Source organism: Panthera onca, chromosome E2 (genome assembly GCF_046562875.1).
Source record: "Panthera onca isolate mPanOnc1 chromosome E2, mPanOnc1 haplotype 2, whole genome shotgun sequence".
Lineage (NCBI taxonomy): Eukaryota > Metazoa > Chordata > Mammalia > Carnivora > Felidae > Panthera > Panthera onca.
The window spans coordinates 37,916,818-37,944,175 of NC_138353.1; the positions used below are offsets into that span (position 1 = coordinate 37,916,818).

General features: G+C 38.2%; 1 protein-coding gene across 5 annotated transcripts in view; it reads right to left on the reverse strand.

Annotated features, from left to right (window-relative positions):
* The window catches only part of CDH8 (cadherin 8), a 362,321-nt gene that overhangs the window by 202,802 nt on the left and 132,161 nt on the right, over positions 1–27,358 (reverse strand). For 4 of the 5 annotated variants that reach the window (XM_078438839.2, XM_060650611.3, XM_060650612.3 and 1 more), the window contains exon 4: positions 2,321–2,440. The exons of the other annotated variant lie outside the window; for it this stretch is intronic. In XM_078438839.2, the coding sequence (XP_078294965.2) occupies positions 2,321–2,440 (120 nt within the window). The remainder of the gene's footprint in view (positions 1–2,320; positions 2,441–27,358) is intronic. 5 annotated transcript variants of the gene reach the window in all.

Here is a 27,358-nt window from a genome sequence, read left to right on the forward strand (position 1 = left end):
CTTATAAAATAAAAAGCCCAAATGCTCAATGGTCTTTGCCCTTTTTTTCTATATTTTTCTGACATAAAAGTTCTAAAAAGTCTTCTTAATCAATTTATGCATAACATGCCCTTTTCTACCACAAACACTCAAAAAAATTCATACCAGTTTCAAAAATATTTTTAAAAACACAGAGAAAGGGACTCACAAAGCAACTTTAGCTTGTATGGGAACAACTTACACTCTGCTTTCATTTGAACACACCTAAGTGTAATTATGCAGGTATTCACACAAAAGTGTTTATATTTCACTTGTACATATTTGTGTTGCAGCAAAAGAACTTAGGCTGACTACTGATTACTGAATTTAGCCTCTATTTCCTTCTGCATTGTGTCTGTTTTAGTTTAAAATCTCAACTTCACTCAACCAATATCGATTAAGCAACTTCTATATACATTCTCAAAGTATCCGTTCTCTCCATTTTATTTCCCACAATGGGTTCTGAATAAACTTTCTAAAATATAAAACCAGATAATTTTGTATCTTTCAAATTAGAAACGATAAAGCTAAAATAAATCTATGTTGAGAAAGACACTCATTATGCTGGGTAAAAATGTAAATATTAAATGTTGCTGACATTTGATTAAGCAAATGGCAATAGATGTCAATAAGACTTAAAAGTACCCAAATCCTCTGACTTACTAGGGGACTTTTATCATCTATACCTCATAGTAATTTATTCTTGATATATGAATTATTTAAATGTTAGCACCATACTCCCTTGTATTTATGTTGAAAGCAAAAATCTGTCTTCCAAAATGGATTGTGTGATACTCAAAGGCTGACATTAGCCTTTGTGAATTTTTCTCCTTACATTTAATTCAATGTCTGGCACACAGTGAATGCTGAATACATTTTTGCTGGATTATGCTGGGCCTGGTGAACAAAATGATCCAAGTGGACAAATAGTCAAGGAGCAAAGGAAAAGACGATTCAACTCCACTTAAGCCATCAACACAGTTTTGTTTTACAGAAGCCTCTGTTCCATAATTATTCCCTAGGAAAGTAAAGTTCAAAGATGGTTTTGAAATTAAGGACCTGGGGATGAGTCCCAGTTTTACTCCCAACTCTGTCACTGTGACTTTGGCCAACAGGACATCTCCAGACTTCTCTCTCTCTCCCTCCCTCCCTTCCTCCCTCCCTCCCTCTTTTTTTCTCTCTCTTTCAGCTGACTGCCTTCTCTGACACTTCCCCTAGGGTCATCAAGGAGCCCAAATGAGATGAAGTTTATAACAGACTTCTCTCTTCTGTGAGGAAGAGTATGTAATTATGCCCCTAATTAATGTCTTTTACAAGAGTTCCTTCCTGTTCCTAAATCTAAATTCAATTTTAAGACATGACCTATTTATATATAAATTGTACTTTTTCTCACTTTTAAATGCATGAGGATTTTACTCTTTGAGTTTAAAAAAAAAAGCAAAGAGAGGCTTTAAATTTTTAATTTATTAATAATTGACTTACTGGTAAGACATGGAAATTTATCTCAATAATACTGAAAACTCATGAATCAGAGAAAATATACCTATACTATACATAGCTATGTATTGAATTTGTCAATTTGGAAAATTTGCAGACCGAACCACAAGACACAGAATAAAAATTCATGCAAAAGACACTGTTATTAATAATTTTTAAGTGTACTATAAAAGTTTTGTTTTGTTGTTGAAACTAACTTAATGATTTCTAAAATCTGTACCACCAGATTCAGGATACTGGTTGGGTCGAATACTGGCAATACTCTTATTACTACCACCACCACTAGGTCATAAAGATCTCTAACGGGTAGATATCAGTATCCTGATTTATAAATAAGCAACCTAATAGCAAACATAATAATACCCACCCATTGGATGATTACCACATGTCATGCACTATAGATTCCATACCCAATTTATAGATAGGGGAATTGAAACTTAAAAAAGATTTGTAAGTATTACTCACAAAGAATCACAGAGCCAATAAGCAACTGGCTTTATTCTTAAATCTGATATTTAAGTGTGCCTGATGTATAAACACATTTTTCCCCCAGGATGAAAAATGGTGCCAGGCCATCTGTTAAATAGGTGATATTCTATAATGGGTCTGCAATTTGTTTTAATCAGTATCAAAATGATTGTTGGGCTTGCCATGTAGCACACATTGCACAGGAATAACACATTCAAATATTATTGATACAGGCAGTGAAGTACTTAACCATGACATTTCATAATCCAAATCCCAAGAAAAGTGTTTCCCTGAAGCAATAACATGGTAAATAGAATTCAAAATTTAGGCCACAAACCTGTCTCAGGCTCAATGGAAAAATAAGGCTGCCCTTCCAAGATACTATAAACCAACTTTGCACTGTTTCCATAAACTGGGTCATCAGCATCAGTAGCTGTTACATTAGTGACAGACGTACCTAAAAAAAAGAAAGAAAGAAAGAAAGAAAGAAAGGAAGAATGAAAGAAAGAGGAAAAAAAGAAGAAAAAGAGGGAGAGAAAAGATAATAATTAACACATTATCCTTTGCCAAGAGCTAAATTTTGCCAAGCATATCATACAGAAATCCATGTGTGGGAATAAGGAAAATAAGAAATCTCTTCAAAAACTACTCTGTCATAACTTCAAAACTATCCAAGTCTTTTAAAAGAACGAGTACTGCTGGGCTGGAGCACTATATAAAGATAACCCTTTTAGAATAAATATTATTTAAGATTCTTTTTTTGTTTTCATTTTAAAGACACCTATCAGATTCATGTGGGCTTGGAGGATATGGAAAGGAAAAATATCAAAGAAACATGAAACACAAAATTAATCATATCACATGTAACATTTAAGTTTTGCAAAACTAAAACTGAAGACACCTGAATAAAATGGCTGCTAGAAAAACTGCACAGAAATATCAGAGGAATATTTCATTCATTTTATCTAATTCTTTACAATATAAAATTAGATTGGAACCACCAATTAATTAGCATGTTTAGGTAATTACGCCTTATGGATAATAGAATCAAAACTTGTTTTTTTTTTCGGATTCATTTTCTTTGTGTTATTCACTCATTCCTTCAGCAATTGAGCACATACAGCTTGCCTGATATGAAGTAAAGATACTAAGATAAGATCTACACTGAAGGAGTATACAGTTTGGTGGTGGAAGGGAAGAAGAGGGGACTGGTGCACACACACATAAAAATTCAGCTGAATGCAATAGCACCATGTCTGGAACTCTCACTCCACAGAAAGGGCGGGCAGGGACAGGACAGCTTTCTGCGAGACGTTGCATTTGACTTACATTATTAAAGACAGGTAGAGTTTAATCATGAGAATGGCAGGGAAGGAATTCCAAGCAATAAGTCAAGCATAAGTAAAGGCAAAGTAGTCTGAAAGACTGTGTGAAATTCTGGAAACTGCTAAAACTGGGAGCAATTGGAGATGTCTGGTGTGGTGACAGGCTTCAAGTTCTGTGAGGACAGGGTCAATGTCCTTAATCCAGTAAGGGTTGGACACATAATACAGTAAAACCCTGGATGGTAAGTAACTTGTTCTGTGAGTGTTCCACAAGACGAGCAAACATTTCTAATAAATTTTAACTCGATTAACGAGCAATGTCTTGCAATACAAGAAGTGTGTGATGCTGAATTTCACATGATCACAACTGAGCCAATGGTTCTTGAAATTTGCTTTGATATACAAGTGCTTTGGATTACAAGAATGGTTCTGGAAGGGAATTATGCTTGCCAACCAAGGTTTTACTGTAATTATCAAACACTGATAATTGAATGAATGGGCAAATGAATAAATCATCTGATGATTTAACGACAAATGGTATCTAAGTGTCACAGAGAAGCTCCCTAGCAAGTAGACTCTCAGATTAATGGCAGAATTTTTTTTAATGTTTATTTACTTTTGAGAGAGACAGAGACAGAATGCGAGTGGGTTAGGAGCAGAGAGAGAGGGAGACACAGAATCCGAGGCAGGCTCCAGCCTCTGAGCTGTCAGCATAGAGCCCAATGCGGGGCTCAAACTCACAAGCTGTGAGATCACAGCACGAGCTGAAGTTGGCTGCTCAACTGACTGAGCCACCCAGATGCTCCTAATTTTTTACCAGGGAGTTCTCTTCAACTGATACCTGTGGGGAAATGAACAGGACAATATTGGGTGGAACCAGCCCTTGGTCTGTGATGCACTCACAGACTCCAGTGGCCACTCTATACCTGACATGGTCATTGAGGAAATGGGGCCAGACCTTTAGACTCCAGCACTGTCCAGTTATTGGATGTGGGAACCCCTCTGAGAATGGAGGCTTGGTCTTGGGTCATGCAGCTCTCTTCAGCTGGATGACCTTCAGCTCTGAGATGCCAGTCATCAACACTCTCAAGCGGCATGGGGGAAGAATGTTTCAATTTGAAGGGCGGATCTGAGTAGCATACCTCCATGTTTACTGAAATAGGATAGAGCTTTTGCAAGATCTTGCCAATCAAAATGTTATTAAGGGTTTTGAATTACGGTCACTATACATGAAAATGTAGTAATACTATTCATTGAGTGGTTGATAGTCCTGTAAAATTGGAATTTCTACTCAGCATTATGATTCAGAGGTGCTACAAAATCTACAGTGATAAAAAAAAAAACACCTCATGTTGGTCTTGTAATACATTCCATCAGACACTGGGAACAATATCAAAGAAAAAAATAAGACTCACTTTCGAAAATAACTCATCAACTAGCTGGTAAAGATGAGCACGTGAAAGTACAATATTTGTAGTTATTTGAATATTGTGTGGGATGGAAAAGAAATGGAGGAAAAACCTTCCAGGTAAGAGGAAGAAAGCGAAATAAATACATTTTAGGAGGAGATCTGATTGGAAAAATCAGTCATCAAGCTAACTTTGGAGAGGCAAGCTGGAGTGCAAAATGCAGAGGTCATTTGAGTGCCCAGATGGGGAGTATTGGCTCTTCCTGTAGGAAACAGAGAAGGTATTTCAGTGAGAGACCAATCCTATGCTGTTCTCCTGGATTAGTGCCCCCAGATTTAACTGGAGCAAGCGATATACAAGATTAGGAGATCAGACTAGATATGCGGTTACAGCAGTAGTCCAGTTAGGGGGGTGATAAAACATTAACAATAAATATGGATCTTGATGCTCATTTTCTTGATTTCACCCTTGTACTAAGTTTCCATAAGATGTTCAAATGAGGGTAAACTGAGTGAGGGGTATGCAGAACTCTTTCTGTCCCTTTTCTCTAAGTCTAAGAATAGTTCGGAAAAAGTTAAAGAAAAAAAAAAAAAGAATGAATAGCAAGAAAAAGACTCAGGAGTTACTGAGAGCTAATAGTCCAGAGATTCATAAGAAAGGGTGAACTCTTCCAAGCAGAAGACTGTGAAATAATTGTTTGTTTTGCTTTGTTGAGTTGTCTTATTTTTTTTTTTTTTAGGAGAAATGCTCCCCCCCCCACCATTATGAAGTAACACATTATCATTGTTTGAGAAAAATGAACTCAAATATGATGTTAAGCTAATTCTGTTCTAACCACTGCCTAGGCACAGGAAACAAAGAAGTGAACAAATAGTCAAAAATTCCTATCATCACTAAAATTACCTGCTAGTAGGTGACTTAAATTGAGAAACACCTTCATGCAGAAAAATAAATCAATCAAACACATTTGTGAACAATGACAGAATCACTGCATATATGTGTGCAGTGGGTGTGTTTGGGTGGAGAAGTATGTGGGTCACGGTTTTGCAGATGGGATACTTCCAATCTACGCTGAAACAATTACTCGTCTCTTTGGGCAAATCATTTAACCTGCCTCACCCACCAATCTCAAATCTACAATACACATCAGAATTATTGTGAGTCACACTAAATAATCTATATAGACGCTGAGCACAGAAATGACCACAGGCTAAGCCTATGAGCACCAACTCTGCCTACATTTTAGAATCTGGGTTGAAAAACATTTAGATCTTTGGGGTACCTTTCAGATCTATGGCATGGCAATATGGGGATGGTGGTGGAGTATTTTTAAAAGTCTTCTCAGGCAACTCTTAAGTAAAGTCATTGTTCAGAATGACTGTAGTGGGTCCCGGACTTTTTTATAATTTGACTTCACTCCCCTACAAAGAAACATTAATTTCTATCATGATTATTCTGAAGAATTCTCACTCAGATTTGTTTATATATTGAAGGTTTTTTTAATCCATTCATAGTGCATAAAGGCCCACGGAGATGATTTTTCCTTAAATGGAATTTAGGGATCTTTCCTGGGAACTTCACTAATGCCAGACTGATGATGATTCTATTTGTTTTCATTGATTACTGTAACCTGATGTTCTTTTATTGTCCCATCACATTACCAAACACTGAGGCAGGAGGAAGGGACCAGATTTCCATAATTTCCATGTTCTGTGATTTAGTTTTTTGCATATCTGAAGACAATCATTTTTCATTCTGCACACCTTAAAGTTCTGTGAGAGAATCAAATGGGATGATATTAAGTAGAGAAAAGAGACTAAGAAGATAAATTTGGAGTCATACTACGTTGAACCGGAACACTTGTTTTATACCCATGTTCAACTTCTAGGAGTCCTGTGTCCTTGGCCAAAGAAACAAAACTTTTCTAAGCTTTGATTTCTTAATCTGCAAAAAGGAAGGTAAAATAACTGCTATGGCCTAGGCTTGTTAAGATAATTAAATGTAATAAGTTATGCAAACAGTAATGAAGAGTCATTGACATTTTATATTTCTGAGACCTTGCTGTCACTGTTATTATATGTACATTATGTGTATGTGCATGAGAGACTGAAAAACAAACTCATCTTTTATCATTTTAAGTGGTGGTGGGTGCTGTCATTTCTAAGTGTTGTGCCTAATTAATAGTAGTATATTTCCTTAAATTTGAGGGGAAAACACAGAAAGACTTTCCCAAATGTAACAATATGTTCATGCCCTTAATAAGAAACTAACTTAGAAAATATACATACACACTCACTCCATCTCACTTGCTCCCATCTAGTTTATCTCACGTCAGTTTCCTCTGTAGTATAAAACTGCTGTGGACTCAAAAGTAAACTGTGTTTGGATGTAGCAAGCACAAGGGCCAGGCAGTGGGCACATCATCAGCACAAGTTTCTCACTGTTATGTGAATGGGTGGCATTCAAATCAATGCCCTATCTCTCGGCCCATGCAAATCCCATACTCTTTTGAAGATGAACTACTGTCCCGAGCAATGCGACGTAGCTAAGGCAAGATTTTACCCACATCCTCATCCATGATATTTCTGCCTGATGTCTGGCTTCCCGGGAAATCCACATCCTTCAACTTTAGACATCTGGAAATGAAAAGGCAGCTCTACTTCCCGTCAAGGATAATATTTCTCCTAATAGTGATTCAAGACTGTTGATGCACCTGTACACTGGAATAGATGTGTGTAGAGGTTTTGTGGATGCATTTGTCAAGTGATTACCCAGAGGGGGGAAAATGGATGCTTTGAGGTTAATCTTGCAGCAGAAAAGATTTCTAGTCAAGCTGTGGTGTCGGCTTCTCCATGGAAATGCATGCAGAATGCAGACCACAGAGGCAAATTGAAAAGTGTAAACCTTGCAGGATAATGTTTCTTCAAAGCGGCAAGTGTTGGTGTGTGATAAATAGGACCCTGCGTAATACCCAGGAAATATAACAACAGGATTCTCTGTTTGTGTTTTCATTTGGAACTGTTTCTGTCCCTTTGTCGAGGATACAAGAGACTCATTTAGCTGGTGACTATAAATTTGACACTGTGCCATTTCTCCAAGAAAGCCCCTATTATAATCCAACTTGATGCCGATCCTAATTATAATAATATAGCCGTTGTATTTCCAGCTGTTGTCAACAAAAATGATCCCTGTCACCACAATGCATCCTGCTGTATCAATTCAAGTATGAATACGTCAATTCCAAGGTGCATTCTGCTTTTAATAAGCCCATTTTTCTGCATTTAGTTTCTTGTATAAGTGATATTTGCCAACATGCACTTGGATTTTAATTAACAGAAGGCTCACGGTATCATTTGCCTCCTGCCACACCTGAAAGTTCCCTCCCGTTAGCAGCAGGGCCCACAAGTCTTCCCCCTATAATGACAGCAAACACTACAAGCAAAATTAACCATCAAAAATTTTACACTGTCAGGTTAGAGGTTCCAGTTTGCTGACAAACTAAGATGAAAGGCCTTCGGGAAAATAAGATGTTGGGTTTGGGTAGTGCAGCTCTGTTAGCTAGACTATACTTTTTTATGAGCAAGTCAGCACACCAATTCTGCACATTATTCAGAAAGAAAAATGCTGGTGCTGACACCCTGAGCAGGAAAACAAAGGTTTGGTGCAGCGTGAAAATGCGCACACTGGAAAAGCGAAAACTCTTATGATGAGAAGAACATAAACCCCATTTGCAAAGAGTCATTTGCAATCCATTTTCAGAGAAGAAGCGTTCTGATAGCAGGTGGGAAAATAAAGCAGCAGAACCCCTGCAATTACTGAAATTCAGAAAGGTGTATGTTCCTGGCCTTCCTGCTACCATCTTCAAACTTTTGCTTTGACCTTCTGGCTACCCAGATGCAAGCTCAGTACGTAAAGTCCATGGATAGAGTGCCCCGCGTTATCATCTGAAAACGTCTTCCTTAAACATTCACACATTCCGAAGATCAGAGGCCTAACGGGTCACAGCAATGATGCAGCAGGCATTGGTTATTTTAATAAAATGAAACCCTCAGCCCATCTTCCCTCATCCTCCTTGTTAATTCTCCCAAGTACTAGGCAATACAAGAGGTAGTGAGGCACAGGTGTTGCCATGGCAACGTTTTTTGGTTGTTGTTGAAGAGCAGAGCAATAATTTCTTAAGGCCTGTGTAACTTGTTGACGTTTAAATTATCCCTTACTAGAAGCTGAAGCATCGGCCCTGGATGTTTTAAACGTGTGATGCCAAATCCATTATTTTTTCACTTTTATGGAAATGTGCTTTGGGATACCTCTGTGCATGATGGCTGTGTAATTCTAGAGCGTTTTTCATTGTTTATTTTGTTCCTCCCACCCCCCAAGTTACAAGAGAACCCAGACCTAATATGCTTACAGAAAAGCTGAGAGTAAATGCAGGCAGCCGATGCAGTTTTCTTCACGTCCCTCCAACTGACACCATAGTCTTCAACATTACTTTCTCCTGAAGGGCCTCAAGCAAATCCTCCCAGTGCGAAGATGGCCTAAATCCTACCAGGAGCTTTTTTTCCCCCCAGTTTTGCTATTTAATTATAGAAGACATATGCCAAATATCCAAACCTCCAAGGGCCGCCTTAGGGGATCTTTGGAGGATGAGGAGGATTAACATGGATCACTAAAATTTATGGCTTGTTTTTTTTTAACCCTACACATGGAAAATTCTTTCTCAACCAAGCTCTGAGGGAAATAAATAGTGAGATGTGCCACCTGGAAGCAAGAAGACAGATTTTACTTCCTTCTAGGAAGTTCTGCTCTGAACAACCACTGGTTAAACTAGGGAAGTTACAGTCAGGGTGAGAAGAGAAGATCAAACCCTTTTCTTCTTTTTTGGTGATCCATCTTGCAATTTATAAGAGCCAATTAAACAGGAGGCAAGGGCAGCACGGGTTTGCCATTTCATTTCAGAAAACGGTCTTTAAGACATACACCACACAATGAAATCCTGAACAGTCACTTCCTCCTCTATCATCTTTTGCAAAGGTCTAACCATTGCTCACTGGGTGTTCTTCTCACGTGCCAACTCTCAGCCTGTAGTAAAATGTTGCTGCCAGATACTATATGCTCCAAATTGATTTTATTATGGGAACAGGGACAGATTCTTAACTGCAGTCAGGCGGATGGACAGCACCGAAATGCATCCTGTCATTTCTCTGGCTCTATGATTTGGGACATAAACTGGGGACATAAAATTCCATTTCCATATTTTATTCTGGAGCATTTAGAGGTATAAACAGTTTTGTAACTTAATGCAACATCCATACACACTCAACATTGTGTTTATAAAATGAGCTCAAAACTTTCTGGAACAATTAAACACTTCAGGAAACGCATTCAAGCACACAGATGTCTTCTATCCACCCATGCATCATTCCCGCGAACATCTGTAATGTGCATTGGGTGAGAGAAGTGAAAAATATTGGACGAAAATGTGTAACTGTAAAGTCTCAGCCATGTTTACTATGCACAGGAGAAAAGTACCTTCCGTGTTTCTCACAAACAGCGCCAGAACGGTGGCCTACCCACTGCTTTTGCAAACAGATAATGAGGACGATTGGAAGCCTGGTTGTGAAAACTAATAAGCTGTCTGTTTTACGGTTCCATGTGCATAAATAAACTTTCAGAATCAGAATGACTCTTATAGTACAATGGGACAAAAAAGTATGCTTTCTTTTCTTAGGCTGCCTATTCCCAGCTATCAAGCCTTCGCTAATCTGTTACCTATGGAATGAAATCCTACAAATACCTAAGAAGTAAACTAGCATCATTTATGCTTTAGACTGGCAGCTACTTCCATCCTGACCTTGCAAAATTATGCTACCAGGGGCTCTGCGGGTACCTTCTACAATGTGTCAGGGTTGCAGTCGGTGGAAGCTTCCTTCATTATATTTTAGTATAGGAACTCATTCATTCCGTCACACAAAGGCTATTTGCATGGTAGGTGCTGTATGCTGAGCTCTGAGTTAGACGTGGAGGGCAAAAGAATGTGCAGCAGTCAGAATTTCTGTCCCGAGAGGGTTTGACGATTATTTTAGCAATGTTTTCACAGGGTTTCACCGTAACAGGAAACTGCAAATCTTTGTAAAATTTATTTCTAGAAGGCATCAGCACGATGTTGTGGAACACAGGCATATGCTACAATTATAGTGTCAGAAGTTTTGCTCACATCCTCTTATTATTGGACTGAGGTCACATTCTCTATCAATGACTTGTCACTCTCCTGCAGCCAGGATTGTTCTTTTACATCTAGGAGACTCAGTTTCCTAATTTAAAAATGGGAGTATCATTTTTATGATATGACTACTTCATAGTCTTATTCTGCTCCATATGGATAAACAATCAGGATTCCCTGGATGAGGGGACACTATCTAGAGCTGACCCATGGCTCTCTGTGGCATGCTACCTGGACATGTGCACATTTGCTGAAAGATGAATTTGAGCTTAAGAGGCATGAGAACAAAATTATAACCACTCAAGTGGCTGTTCTTTTTTTATTCTTTTTAGAATGAGCTTAATTCTCTAGTTAAAAGCTGGGAGTTTTAAAACTGACAGTGTAGTTGTGACTATAATCTCTTCCTTTACATCTCCCCCCTCCACCTTTGCTGACATATAACTGACAAAAAAAAAATTGTAATATATTTAAAGCAGTCTACAATGTGATGGTTTGGTATATGTAGACATTGTGAAATGATTACCACAATCAAATTAATGAACACATCCACCAACCACCTCACATGGTTACTTTCTACCCCCCATCCCCACCCCCTCAACTCAAAGACAAAATGAGGAACTCTCCTCTCAAATTTCACATGTGCCCAAGTGAAAAACCACTGAACCACTGAGCTACTGAGAAGGCAAAGTCTTAGACAAAAACAGGCTTAAATGAAATATCATTCTAGAGAAATGGCTTCAGGGACTTTTCTTTAACTCACCCCGAATATGCCATCCTATACGTGCTGGCATCCATGATGCCCGTAGCGGAAAAGGAGGGGAGTTGGGCTTATTTGGGCCCTTCGCTATCACACTATATTTTCAGTGAGCTCCTACTATGTGCTGAGCCTTATTTTAGGCACCTAAGAGGCTTTATAGTTAGAAGAGTTTTGCTGTCTTGAAGGGCACACCAGGGGGTGACCAGAAAATAGCAGGACTAACCAGTGATGTGATAAAGTGCTGTAGGGGAGACAAAGACAGTGTGAGTCACACTGGAGGGGCAGCTAAACAGCAAAGGCAAGGTTTCCGGAAGGAGGGAGCAATGATACTGAGGTTACATTTAAGAACAAGGATGCTCTTGAGTCAAAGTTCAGAGGTGGGGTTGAAAATCAGGAAGAATCCCCATGAAGGAGGTTGATAAGTTTGGAACTTATCTCAGGAAAACAGAATGTCAGAAAAGGGTTTTCAACATTCTTTTACACCAGAGGTTTCTAATCTTCCCAATTATTATTGTTTTTAACCCACAGACTTGCTCAAGTACATTCCTATGATTGCCCAACACATCTGCCTAACTCATGGAGACCCAGATTCAAGATTTAGTTGTCCCCAAGCTGAACTGTCCCCTCTTCTGAACTCTAAAAATACTTCATTTGACTGTCCCTGGGAACATCTTTTCCTTTTATATTTACATTGCAGCATGCACAGATTTTTTCCTTCCAGACTGAAAGTTGTTTTTTTTTTTTTTTTTTTTTTTTAATATTTATTTTTGAGAGAGAGAGCAAGCGAGAGCGAGCAAGCAGGGTAGGGGCAGAGAAAGGCAGACACAGAATCTGAAGCGGGCTCCAGGCTCTGAGCTATCAGCACAGAGTTGGATGTGGGCCTCGAACTCATGAACTCTCAGATCATGACCTGAGCCGAAGTCGGACGCTTAACCGACTGAGCCTCCTAGGTGCCCCTGAAAGCTTCTTGAAAACAATATTCTTTCTTATTCTCTCAAACTTTCCCATCTGACCCTCCTCTGCAGAATTAGCCCACTCCTCTGCAAGGTGGCCTCATCCTTTATTTATATAAGAGGTACAGCTCTACATCATCCTAGGGGTACAAGCACTAAGAACAATGCCTGTTATAAAATATTTATTATTTTAATCTTTGCAACAAGCCTTGGAACATCTGTTAAGATGATCTCCATTCAAACAGAAAAGGGTAAAACCTATATTCAAAACCAGTTACAGAGGTTCCCAGCCTTTATAACTATGATACTGGTTCTGAATTTTCTATATTCAAGTACAGAGAACTTGGCCTAATATTTTTATTTTTCTCTCCAGCAACTGAGAAAGCGAAATAAATATTTGTTAAATAGATGAGTGAATGAATGAATGAATGGTTCTTTTCTATAGGAAGACACATTCAATGATTAAGAGGAGTCTGGTCCATTGATCTTTTGAATTATTTGTTTCTACTGTTTTGTCTTATTTTCATATTTTATAAATTCATTAGAAAATAAACAATAGGAATTTTTCCTCCTCTTAAGAGGGGAGTCTTGACTCCCTAAAGATGGGCCCACTCTTGTGGCTATAAATAAAACCTAGTATAATACCAGTTCCTTATATGAGCTCATGAAAACTTCCTGTAGAAGAATTGACAGCCTGAAGATTTTATTTGGGGTCTGAGAAGGTAGCAAGTGTCTTTACCAGGGGTAAAGTGTCTTTACCAGAAACTGGGAAGAAGGGCAATGATGTTAAGTTCCATGGGTGACAAAGTGAAGCTTCTCTAGGTTTTACAATCCTGCATCTAGGAAGGCTGCAGCCACATCTGTGAAGGCGAATCTGTAAGAGCCCAAGTCTGAAAATTGGGCATCACAGGTTACCTTATCATTGTGTGAAAGAACAGCCCCAAAGCTTCCTTCCAGGCAAGGCAAGCATGGTTCTGGCAAAGAACTGGACTAGGAGATTCTATTCAAGTGTGAATCAACAAAATCATCTGATACTGAAGAGCAGTAGCAATGGTCAGGGATGGAGTCCTAGGAGAGGGGACAGGATGGAGGAGAGTGGAGGAAGATTAATCTCTCCTTCCCTACTGAGGAAATGTGGTAGGCCCTTTCCTGCATGAATAAATCTTTTGGGATTTTCCTATGTTTGATGAAAAAACAAGGACCTTCTGCCTATCTTGCTAGAATGTGCTTAAGGAAATTCTACTTAAACTGGAGAAAATAAAGACCGCATTTCTTGAACCTGAGTCACTCCCTGCTAGATGTTCCACTAGTATTATATAGGGAAGTCCTTTAATGCCTATTATTTAAAAAAAATCACTAACAGGATACTATGGACTGCATTTTGTGTTCCCCCCAAATTTATATGTTGAAATATTTACCCCCAGTGGGATAATTTTAGGAGATGGGACTGTGGGGGAAATAACTAGGTCATGAGGGTAAGGTCTTTATAATGGGATTAGTGACTATTTTTTTAAATCCAAGTTAGCTAACATATGGTATAATAATGTTTTCAGGAATAGAATTTAGTGATTCATCACTTACATATAACACTCAGTGCTCATCCCACAAGGGCCCTCCTTAATGCCCATTACCCATTTAGCCCAACCCTGTATTCAAAACCCCTCCAGCAACACTCAGTTTGTTCTCCATATTTAAGCATCTCTTACATTTTGCCTGTGTTTATCTTAGTTTTCCTTCCTTTCCCTTATGTTCATCTGTTTTGTCTCTTAAATTCCACATGAGTTAAGTCATATGATATTTGTCTTTCTATGAATGACTTACTTCACATAGCATAATAAATTCTAGTTCCACCTACACTGTTGCAAATGGCAAGATTTCATTCTTTCTGATTGTCATGTAATATTCTAGTGTGTGTGTGTGTGTGTATCTATATAGATATAGATATATAGATATAGATATAGATATAGATATAGATATAGATATAGACATAGATATAGACAGAGATAGAGATAGATAGATAGACAGATAGATCTTCTTTATCCATTCATCAGTTGCTGGACATTTGGGATGCCCCTATCTTTTGGCTACTATTAGTAGTGCTGTTATAAACACTGGGGTGTATATGCCCCTTCAAATCAGCATTTTTGTATCCTTTGTATAAATACCTAGTAGTGCAATTGCTAGGTCATAGGGTACCTCTATTTTTAATTTTTTGAGGAACCTCCATACTGTTCTCCAGAGTGGCTGCACCAGTTTGTATTCCTACCAGCAGTGTAAAAGAGTTCTTCTTTCTCAGCATCCTCACCAACATCTGTTGTTGCCTGAGTTGTTAATGTGAGCCATTCTGACTGGCGTGAGGTGGTATCTCTCAGTGTGGTTTTGACTTGTATTTCCCTGACAATGAGTGATGTTGAGCATCTTTTCATGTGTCTGTTAGCCATCTGGATGTCTTCTTTGGAAAAGTGTCTGTTCATGTCTTTTGCCCATTTCATCACTGGAGTATTTGTTTTTTGGGTGTTGAGTTTGGTAAGTTCTTTAGAGATTTTGGATACTAACCCTTTATCTGATATGTCATTTGCAAATATCTTCTCCCATTGCCTTTTAATTTTGTTGATTGTTTCCTTCCCTATGTAGAAGCTTTTCACCTTGGTGAAGCTCTAATAGTTCATTTTTGCTTTTATTTCCTTTGCTTCAGTCAACATGCTTAGTAAGAAATTACTGCAGCTGAGGTCAAAGAGGTTTTTGCCTCTTTTACCCTCTAGGATTTTGAAGGTTTCCTGTCTTACTTTTAGGTATTTCCTCCATTTTGGTTTTGTGTATGGTTAAGAAAATGGTCCAGTTTTCTCAACACCACTTGGTAAAGAGACTGTCTTTTTTTCCAGTGGATATTCTTTCCTGCCTTGTCAAAGATTAGTTGGCCATACATTTTTGGGTCCATTTCTTGGTTCTTTATTCTGTTCTACTGATCTGTGTCTCTCTTTGTGCCAGTACCATACTGTCTTAATGATTACAGCTTAGTAACACAGCTTGAAGTCCAGAATTGTGATGCCTCCAGCTTTAGTTTTCTTTTTCAACATTACCCTGGCTATTTGGAGTCTTTTCTGGCTCCATGAAAATTTTAGAATTGTTTGTTATAGCTCTGTGAAAAATGCTCGTGTTTTTTTTATAGGTATTGCACTGAATGTGTAGATTGCTTTGGGTAGTGGGATTAGTGCCCTTATAAGAAGAGGCAAAAGAATGTGCCTCTCTCTCTCTCCCCCCCTGCTCTCTATCATGTGAAAACATGGCAAGAAGACAGCCACCTGCAAAGTAGGAAGTAGGTTCTATCAGATACTGGATCTTCTGATCTTGGACTTCCCAGCTTCCATAACTGTGAGAAATAAATACTTGTTGTTTAAGTCACCCAGGCTGTGGTAGTTTTTGATCACAGTCCTGACTAAGACACAGTATATTGCCATCTCTTATTACCAGGGTCTAGATTATAATTTAAGAAGCTGTCATTCAATTCTAGTTCCACCTGACCCAAAATCAACACTTCTACTGTATTAAACAAACAAAAAAAACACAGAGATATACAGTATCTGTATTCTGGTATTAGTATATTTTATATCAAATTTTACTTCTGATAAACACATTGACTTCCAATCTGAATAGAGTTACAGATATACCACCTATCCTAATTTCAAATTCTAGTTGGAACAATTATCTCCAACTATGTGCCACATATTCACTATGCAGTATCCTTTACCTTCCCTTGCTCATTTTTACACTAAATATACCTATTAACCTGATACTGTTGTCTCCCAACACACTCAAAAGTATGGAAAACCACGTGCAACGAAGCTAAATACATGTATTGAGGCATATAGTAAGTGAAGAAATGCTATTCTAACTCACTTTTCTTCTTTCCTCAAACCCAGATAATTCAACTCTAAAGTTCCAGCACCTTACCATAAACAGTCAAGTTTAGATGTGTGTCTAAAACCTGACCATACAACTCAGAAATCCACACATATATAATCCTTACAAATAACCAGCCTTGGCAAGAAAATTTCACCTTAAAGAAAGTTATTGAAAGGATTTGAAATCAAGTCTATTGAGGTCAATTCCTAACCCCATCCTTGGTAACTCTGGTGCTAACCTCTCATTCCTACATGTAGGAATTCTGGGACTGCAGTTAACAGCCTCTTTTCTTTCCCCCAGTTCATATTAACATATATGTGAGAAAAAAAGTCTTCTACAATTATACTTGAGAAGTTTTATGCAGTCACATTAAATAAGCAGACTGTAGCATGGAAACAAAATTACTAGAAGAATGAAGCGAGACCTTGATACCTGTATACCTGTACAGAGTTTGGGAGAAATGTATTGAAAACTCTGCCTTACTTCAAATCTTGACAAAAACAAAAGAATATGTGAAAGGCTAGGGAGGCATTGAGTTTACAAAAAGTGACTAAGGATCTGCCAACATCTTGAGTGGTTTTCAAATGGAGAGGATGGAAAGGGGAACAAAGAGGGAGAGAGGGTGAGACAGAGAGAAACAGAACAATGATGTTTCTGGTCCTGAAGACATAAAGCTGAATCTGAAGGGACCATACCTTTAAAGAGTTCAACAAAACAGCACGAGGAAGTTGAATTAATTTTTCATCTCTTCATCTTATTCTTCTGTATCTGTTTGTGTGTATCTTTTTCTCTCTTTATTCTCCTTTCCTTAATTCCTTCCTCTCATCCTACAGACATTTATCGATTGTTGGACACCATCAAACCGTGCTTGGCCCTGGGGTTTTAAAAATGAATATAGGTCCTTCATGGCCTGAGAGGAGGGCTCACAGACGAACACGGGGAGAGTTATGGAAAGAAACATCACCACACAGTCTATAACTTAGTTTTGTTCAAGGAGTTGTGTATGTGTGCAGAGGAGACTGGTGCCTAGGGAAAAGTGGAAGGCAGACTGGAGGTACGGAAATGCAACCTCTCCTGATGACGTGAAATGACAGGTAGCTCAACTTCAAGGCTATTCTGTGATTTCAGAATACTGACTTGGTCATAAGAAATGAAAGTATTCAATGTCTCTGTATAGTTACGTGATTTTTTTTTAAATTCCATCCACCAATGTTTATCACATTAAGGTAAGACCTCTTCCAAAATTGGATTTTATTTAAGAAACAAGTCAAAATGTATCAATTTATTTGTATGAAACATTTGGAACTATCAATATTTTCTTAGGTTTGTTTAAAATTTAAGCATGATGTGCTGGGAAAGAGCTTTGCTAGGTGCTCACAAAAGGTACATGTGAACATCGGCAGATTTGAAAGACACACAGAGAATTTGGAGAAACATCAAAGAAAAGCCCAACTTTGCTTTAAAAATAAGTGAAATGATCAAGTACCTTGTTCAATTAAGTTGTACTTCCACTCTTCAAGTCTTCCTAGTTACCACAGTTAAGAACCGTAGGAAGGACAGTGAGTGTATACATTTTCTTACAATTGTGCCTTTCCAACTCTATTTCACAACATCTGTGACTTTTTTTTTTCCTTTTAACATTTATACTACCTTTGTGTTTACCCTTTGGGCTAATTTGTAGTTGACCCCAGTAATAGAACCCTTTTAACCAACATTTTGTGACAGACAATCATTGATTTAGCAGTCCTGCAGAATGCCTTAAAAATCAATGTGTTCAAAGAAGGAACTGATGGGACTTTATAATATCACATCTCGTTTTTATCACAAATTTCCAATTTACCAAGTTCCTGTCTCATTATTTATACCAGACAGGGCATGCTGATGAGATACACAACCCGTTCTGTCCCTTTTGGCAATCCATTTATAACTGAAGCACAATTAATATCTTTACAGCTGTTCTCCAGGCAGAAAGAAAAATGTGGCAGCAAGGATTTTGTACATGTTTGAGTACAAATGTGTGAAATGAGGAGTACCGGGATATGTCTAAAAACGGTGGAATCTGAGCTCTTCTTGTTTTTAAATTCTCCAGAGAAATATTTTCAAAACAGTATTTCATACAGGATATGTAGCTACCTTAGCAGCTCTCCCGATTCCCCAGGAAAATAATTAGGAATCGGGATGGTCATTAAATACAAACTTCACTCATGACATTCTTTCAAAGGAAAAGCATGAAGGGAAAATCCACAAATTCCTAAAGAATCCCAAATCATTTTAACTGCTATATTTCCAACTCATTGTCAATTGCCTTTTCTTACTTTCAAATATCAGTCTTTTGTTTTAATTAGATACTGATCATTACCATCAAAAATAGAGGAAACGCTATACACACACACACACACACACACACACACACACAGCCCAAGTATTTACTTGAGGGATTACCTCATTTAGACTTCACATAAACCCTAAAACTTAATCACTTTTAGCTTCTTGAAAAAAAAAATAGGAAGAAATAGATACCCAAGAAATGCATATTTTCAATTCATTCATGTGCTCAATTACAGATGTTTTCCATTTGGGTATTTGTAGCATAATAATAATAGCAAGTACCCAAGTAGTTAGTACAGTCAGGGATACAAAACAAAGGATAGATACATACATACATACCTACATACATAGGTATGATGGATACATAGATATGTACATGTAGATATATAGATAGAGTCAAAACATTTGACTTAGTAATTCTATCGCTTTCAAGTTATCCTAAAGAATCCAAAATATGAGCAAGCTTTTTTTTTTTTTTTCCTTACACGATGGTAGAACAAATGAATACCTATTTAAAAACATTTAGGAGCATCTGGGTGGCTCTGTCAGTTAAGCATCCAACTCTTGATTTCAGCTCAGGTCATGATGTCATGGATCATGAGATCGAGTCCCAGGCTGGGCTCTGTGCTGACAACATAGAGCCTGCTTGGGATTTTCTCTCTCCTCCTCTCTCTGCCCCTCCCTCTTTCTCGCTCTCTCAAAATAAATAAGTAAACCTAAAAAAAATGTAGAATATTATTGGTAATAGTTACAATAATAGCAAACATTAAAATAGTTAAAAAAAAAAAAAAACCCTGAAGATAAAATAATATATACAAAATGAAAACAGTCAAAGGAAAACAATGACTGTTTATAAAAAGAAAGAAGGGAGGGGAAGGGAAGATAAGAAAAGAAAGGGAGAAGAGAAGAGAAGAGAATGAAAGGAAGAAGGAAAGGAAAGGAAAGGAAAGGAAAAAGAGAAGAGAGAAGAGAGAAGAGAGAAAAGAAAAGAAAAGAAAAGAAAAGAAAAGAAAAGAAAAAACTAAAATGTTTAGGACACTATCTTGGGTTGCCATAACCGACAGATGTGGGACCCATAATCAGAGGCTGACTCTGATTAGGAGCAAATGGCATGCACTATTCTGTGTCTCACTATGTCATACTACGCTATGCCCTATGTACTGTGTAATATGTACTATACTATATTATTCCTGTATGATGAAACAAAAAAGAATTTAGCAGCTACTTGAGAATCAGAATATGGAGACACTTAATGGACCTATTTTGAAACTATCAAACAAAGCATGTATGTCAGAAAACAGAGCACTGTGTCCAGTTTGAAAAGAACTCCGCTCTGGGTGAATGATTGCTTCACCAAGACCAGAATCTCCAGATAAGTGGTATTTAAAATGCAGAGAGATCCCTAGGTGCTACCCCTTGGAAAATCAATTCAAAATCAGAGGAGGGAGCAAAGAATCCAAGTCACCACAAACTGGCCACATGGAAAAATGCTATTTGTGAGCTAGGAAGAGGAAAGGGTGCTTTATGCCCTTTGAAAAGTTATATGTTATTTTGAGTTTTTAATTACAAAAGTAATACATACTTGCCGTGGGAAGCACATCTCTTTTTAGTGGGTAACTCAAAGAGACACCTTAGAAGGCACAGAGGCGGGGCTTTTAGTACTGTACAAAAGGTGTTAACTAGTTAATTAGCACCTGCATTCTAACAAGCAGCAAGTATAATGTAGGACAGATAAGGGGGTCAAACCTTGTGGAGAGCATCCATGAGAGCCTGAAGAATTGCGAAAGATAAGAGCTTAAACTTTACTTTTGTAAATACATAAACCTATGTATTGTCATTTTTCTATAGTACTAAGGCATTAGACACTTCTAATTCGCTCTCTAATTAGAGCATAGCTTGTATAGATGTGTGTTTTTGTTAACGGAAATCAATGATGAATACAGTTGCTGATATATAAATAATAAAGAGTTATTTAGACAATCATAGGCATACACCAGACTCCTAATTTACACAAATAAGCCTGAAGGAGGCTCAATTCTTCCCCCTATCTTTGTTTGCTGCCATATCCTCCAGGCAGGCATTGTCTCTGAAAGGAATAAAAACCTCTGTAGCCGTGTTTTCTGAACTGTGAGCCATGCAGTTAATTAAGAAGTGCACCATGAACTGGTTTACCTGAAATTTTCAGCCCACCCACTACCAACAAAGAATTTCATATGGAATGGTATGTATCGCCTTGTCTATTCACTGTTATTAAACAGTGGCGTGGCACCCAGTAAGCTCTCAGTACATTTACTATATTTGATAAATAGTATCAAATATTGTCTTCAATCAATATGACAGGCCCAACCTAAAACATTATTTTCCCAATGAAGTGGTTCTATCATTGTTCTTATTTTCCTTTGGGGGCAACTAGACACAAGAGAGGTTACAATAAAAGAAATCTTGCCTAACACCACACAGATTATTGAGCCTCTATTTTTGCCAGACCTGAAGCTAAAACCTGGGGATTCAAGATTAGCTATGCAGGCATAACAGCACTTGCCCTGTGGAACCCCTAATTTTACAACGTTTGGGTGGACGTGTTTGAAAAGCTCTAGCAAGTTAGGCAGGCAGTCATATTAGGTGATAGCTTTCACAGGTAGAAGCAGACAATTATAAACTTGGCACAACTCTGAGGTCTTGTGTTTTTCTCAGGATATGTCATGCTGTTTCTGCATTTCATTCCTTAATCTATCAACATTATTTCTTTAAAAAAAATGAAATAGCTTTGCCCATATTCTGGTAACACCTCAAAAAGATGTGTCACACCTCTCTTATTTTGTTTTCAGAATCTCCTGGCACACTGCCTTGGACTCCAAGTAACGAAATATGGCATTAATCACCCACTGAGCAAGTGGATTCAAAGCCTGGTCTCTAGACCAGCAGCATTAGCTTCCTCTAGAACTTGTTAGACATGTAAATTTTCAGCTTCACTCCAAACCTATTGAGTCACAGATTGTGAGGGTGAAGGTGTGAAACTATTTTAACCAGTTCCCGAGATCTTCCCATGCACACTCAGATTAAGGAGCCCACGTATCACCTGACCAATTGCAGGACTATTTACACCAGATCAACATAGGTATCTACGATCTAAGAAATAAGCCACTAATAACTTATTTTTTTTAAATTTTTTTTTTAACATTTATTTATTTTTGAGACAGAGAGAGACAGAGCATGAACGGGGGAGGGTCAGAGAGAGGGAGACACAGAATCTGAAACAGGCTCCAGGCTCTGAGCAGTCAGCACAGAGCCCGACGCGGGGCTCGAACTCACATACCGCGAAATCATGACCTGAGCCGAAGTCGGACGCTTAACCGACTGAGCCACCCAGGTGCCCCATAATAACTTATGTTACACAGTGTTTTAGCTTATTTGTAGAACTTTACAATCTTCTGAGTAAGATAAGAAAACTATCAAGTTTCTAATTGTATAGAAGAGTAGACTCAAAAATCCCCCTAGCCTCCTTGTATTCAAAGGTTGTCCGGAAAGTACCAATACTGGGGATTTGGGAGTACATCTAAGTATGCTTTTCAGTCTTTCAATATGTGATATGCTTTGGGTTTAGTGTCAGTAAGGATATAATTCATAAATCTCCCTGTTTTCATGCAATGCTTTCCAGTAATTAAAGTATCTTTCCACCAAATGGTATGGTGTCCTGATCATCAGAATAGCTACATTTTTTTAGGATAATAAATTAAGAAATATGGAATGCAGTATAGTTTTCATGTTAATTATAATTTTTTCTACCACATTAATATAACAGAGATAACCACAGCCATTAAAATTATATACTTTGTGAAAATTTGAATAAGAATTAAATAACATAAATTTCCAGGCGCATAATTTCACAAATCCCCTAAGAAATGAAAATGCTGCTCTCCTAGCTCCCACATTACATTAAAAGACATCAGGGTTGTGATGACACCTTCCTGGTCCTCATTTATTATACAAGGCACCGAGATACTTTACAGCTCTAGAATGATTAAGAATCCTGGACATTGGGGTGCCTGGGTGGCTTAGTTGGTTAAGCATCTGACTCTTGATTTCTGCTCAGGTCATGATCACACAGTCCTGAGTTTAAGCCCTGCATCAGGCTCTGCAATGATGGTGCAGAGCCTACTTGGGAGTTTTTCTCCCTCTCTCCCGCTTGCTCTCTCCCCCCTAAATAAAAATTAAAAAAAAAATTATTATAAAAAAAAAGAGAATCCTGGACATTGTGTTTATATGAGCAGTTTTCAAAAAACCTTCAAAACTAGGTCTAAGCATTGTTTTAATCCATTGTCAGCGAAATGGCCTCTGCTTGCCTGAGCTTAGACCACTTCTGTTGTTGATTCTGCACATGCTTGTTCAGGCAACAAAAGCAGAAGCAAAGACTATGGACTGTTGATAATAAAAAAGAATCCTCTTGCGCGTATATCCTTATAGAAAAGATGTTCTCTCTCTCTTGATTAAATGAATGAAGGTGATCAACCACCGAGAACAGCCTCAACTTTCCATTTGTGTCTGGCCCCTTCTCCCTTATTTCTGATCCAAGCATTATCCTAGATTTGGTAGAAAGTCTACGGAAAGCACATTTGGCACAGGGGATCTGTCTCTGTGGGGCTTATAAATAATAAGAGCTAGAACAGACAGACTTAAAGCAAATCATAAATCTCTGAGTCCAATATACTTTTCTGCTTTACTCACATGACCGTACTATCACGGACAACCAAAGGGATCACAAAGATATACAACACTATTGCACAATATACGAAAACCTCATACAAACAATAAAGAATCCACAGAGATAACTATAATACCTATTTACATATTCAATGTCAGTTCTCTTACATCTAACCCTCTATCTCCTCTGTCACCAGCATGATGTGCCATTTCAGATACCTTCTTTACTCCATTTATAAAACCCATGAAATCAAACACAATTACTTTACGCACCACTAGAAAGAAATAATTTCATCATCTTCTCAGAACAAGACTACCCAACGCTGTATATTGCAGTTGGAACTGGCAAGCTCATAAACAAGTATATGGGGGTAATGTGGAATTCTTCAAACAAGAGGCTTCCTAGGCATTTGCTGAAACTCAATTCTTTGGAACTTGAACTGCCTTGAATTACAGCCCACAATATAAATAATTTGTCACCCCCCATTTTTGCCAAGAGAGGACAAAATTAAAGATCTCTCATGTTCCTATGAAGACTTTAGAATCTGTGCCTATTTCACCCCGTGTGTATGTATGAAGAGTAGACTGAACGAGACAGAAAAGAGAATTCCCTTCAGGATAGAATTTATATTTCAGAGTAGAGAGACTGTGAGTCAAGCCAGCTATTTTTGTTGCCATTCCAGGCTCGACACAATTTTCTCTTTGATTTGGAAAGAAAGCAGCATTTTCCCTCCAACTCAGACAGTATGTATCACACAAATCCACACACAAACACACACACTGCAACATATAGAGAGAGTGGAAGGCAAAGGAGTGTGTGTGTGTGTGTGTGTGTGTGTGATAGAGAGACAGACAGAGAGAAGGAGAGAATAGGTGCAAAAAAGACAAAATATTGGAAAATTTTGGTTCCTGCAAGGCTTAAGAGAAAATTTTTTTAGAAACCACATTAACCTGCAATTCATAAACAGTAAGTTAAAAACCAAGAAGGGGGATTAAGAATGAAGTTTTTGTCACAGTTAAGAAAAAAAATACTTGCAAACACCATGCCAAAGTGTGTGAGCAATGGTCTTGCCTTCACGGAGCTTATCATCGAGTCAGATATTAGAAGAATTTTAATCTTTCTTTGAATACTTTTCTATGTTTATTAAAGAAGGATGGAAAACCAAGTAACGAGTTTCTTTTTCTATTCCTAGAAAGAGTATCCTTTAAAAGCTGCCCAAGGAGCAACCCTGAATAAACGATGCCCAAATGGCAGAAATACTTTACACTTCCTCACCTGCTTTTAAGTATTTCAACATAATTGCCCAGGGTTTAGTCTGGGGACAATGGAAAGTGAGTGAACCCTAAGTACCTTGAAAGCAGCTGTGATTTTCATAACAATATACAGGTATTTAACATACAGTGATGTGCTCCACTGGGATGTACAGAATCATGATTTAGTTAAAGTGTTTGTGGTAAGACTGGAAAGAATAAAACCCCAGATTCACTGCATATTTGCTGTAAGACTCTTAGACAACTGTTGGCTTTTCTTAATCCAAACAAAGGAACAAAAGGCCTCATAGATATGTGTGCCCATCCAATCAGGTGAAATTGCTCAGTGTAGTGTTGGTCTACAGTAGTAATGATAATGATGTTGATAATGAGATAACAACGGTGTAGATTTAGTGAGCACCTACTGTGTGTAAGACACTAGCCCAGGAATTTTGTAGGTGATGTTATTTTTATTTCTTAATTAACAGGTATTGAAGCCCTACTAAATGGCACTGAATGTAAATTAGTTCCCTAAATAATAGCAAAAGAAAATTGTTTTAAAAATTACAAACTAGGGCATCTGGGCAGCTCAGTCGGTTAAGTATCTGAGTCCTGACTTTGGATCAGGACACGAGCTCATGGCTTTAAGATAGAGCACGGTGCCGAACTATGCACTGAGCATGGAGCCTGTTTAAGATTCTCTCTCTCTCTCTCTCTCTCTCTCTCTCTCTCTCTCCCTCCCTTCCTCCCTCCCTCTCTCCCTCTCTCTCTCTGCCCCTTCCCTTGTACATGCATGTTCTCTCTCTCTCAAAAATTGAAATACAATAAAATAAAAATAAAAATTACAAACTGGATGTGCAGAGAAGAGAAACAATATATCCAAATTTGCATGTTTAACGAGCGGCCTCCCAGATCCACAGCTTCCTCTCCAGAGTCTACCTGTTCTCTGCTGCTCATTAGAGACTCTAGCATCTCATGTTGTACATTAAATCCTATTCTATAAAAGGTTATCTAAGTTGCCACCTGAATATTTTGATCCCCTGTATCTGAATAAAATTAATGTATTCACCTCCATGTCTTGCCTAAGTTTCTAAAGCCACTGAAAAATAAAAGATGATACAGTGAATCTTACATTTCATTGTCTAAATCCTACAGAAATGAGTTTCCTGGAAGGTAGACTGATACATTGTTATTCCCCAGCTTTCCATGATGCTCTTACCTAGGACAACCAAAAATTAAAAGGAAGTAATACGTAAGTCAACTTTATATTGAATCATAAAGGGGAAGAATGTTATTAAGACTGATTTCTCTTAAACAGGAGGGAGAAACGTGAATATCAAAAGAAAAACAAGTGAAGAAGGCCTGAGCATCTTCTCTCTTAAACAGAGAGCACTTTCCTCATTTCCCTATCAGTCTGGTGTGTACAGGAAGACTGAAGACACAGCATCATGTAAAAGGAGTTTACCATTTGTCACGTTTCAAGATCAGCTGCCTTGTCACTCTGCGAGGCAGCACAGATCTTGATAACGTTCCAGCACCAAAACGCCTCATGTTTCCCCAAGACACTGAAGTTTGCTTCACCATGGGATTCCTGGAGTGCTGTCAGTTGTACCTGATACTTACCACCTCACGAACTGTTCTGTGTCTGGCCATGACCGAACCTCTCCTGGGCTCCTCTCCTGACCTCTCAGGAGCACAGATCATGAGAACGCAGATGTCCTTCACACCTGGCCTCAAGGCAGAAAGATCTTTTGTCTGTTTCCCTAACTGCAACTGAAATATGTAAAGAGAACACCGTTCGTTATTTTAGTCCTATCTTCCTTTTCTGTTTGTTGTGTGCCTGTTTGTTTTCTGAGATATACCTATGTTAGCCTCTTGCGAGGTACAGAAAACAATGGGGAACAATGTAAGCAGAGGCTCCATCTTCAGGAATGATAAGCACAGATAACTACACAAGTAACTAATTAATTATAATTTGTATGAAGGAAAAGACAGAATGATAGGAAGGCTTGAACACACTCGGAAGAAAGGATAAAAATCCAAACTAGAAGGATGACGAGGAATTAGACTCTCCTAGGCAAAATCAATGCCACATGTGGAGTCTCTGAGGCCATCACACACGAGGGACAAGAAGTAGGCCTGTGAGGGACAGTAAACAGCTTGAAAACACAGGGATGTTGGCACAAATTGAGCGGAGCATTAGCAGCCGTGTTGTAAATTTTGAACGATCTCTACAATGCAATGGAGAAACACTGACGATCAGTAAGCAGGAACATGCCATAATCAGAGAATGCACTAGAATTCACAGAGTAGCGAATCCAGACAGCCAGCATGGAGGCCAGCCAGAAGTCTGAGTGAAATATAATGGTCTCTTGGACTAGGATGGGGAGGGAAGACACAGCAGTTGAAAAGAAGAAGGTGACCCTTCTCTACTGTAAAATGGTTCAAATCTGACTACATTTATTTCTAAGAGCAAAGGGAAGACACACAAGGGTGTTTGGCAAGGGAATGCCATGCTCAAAACCCTG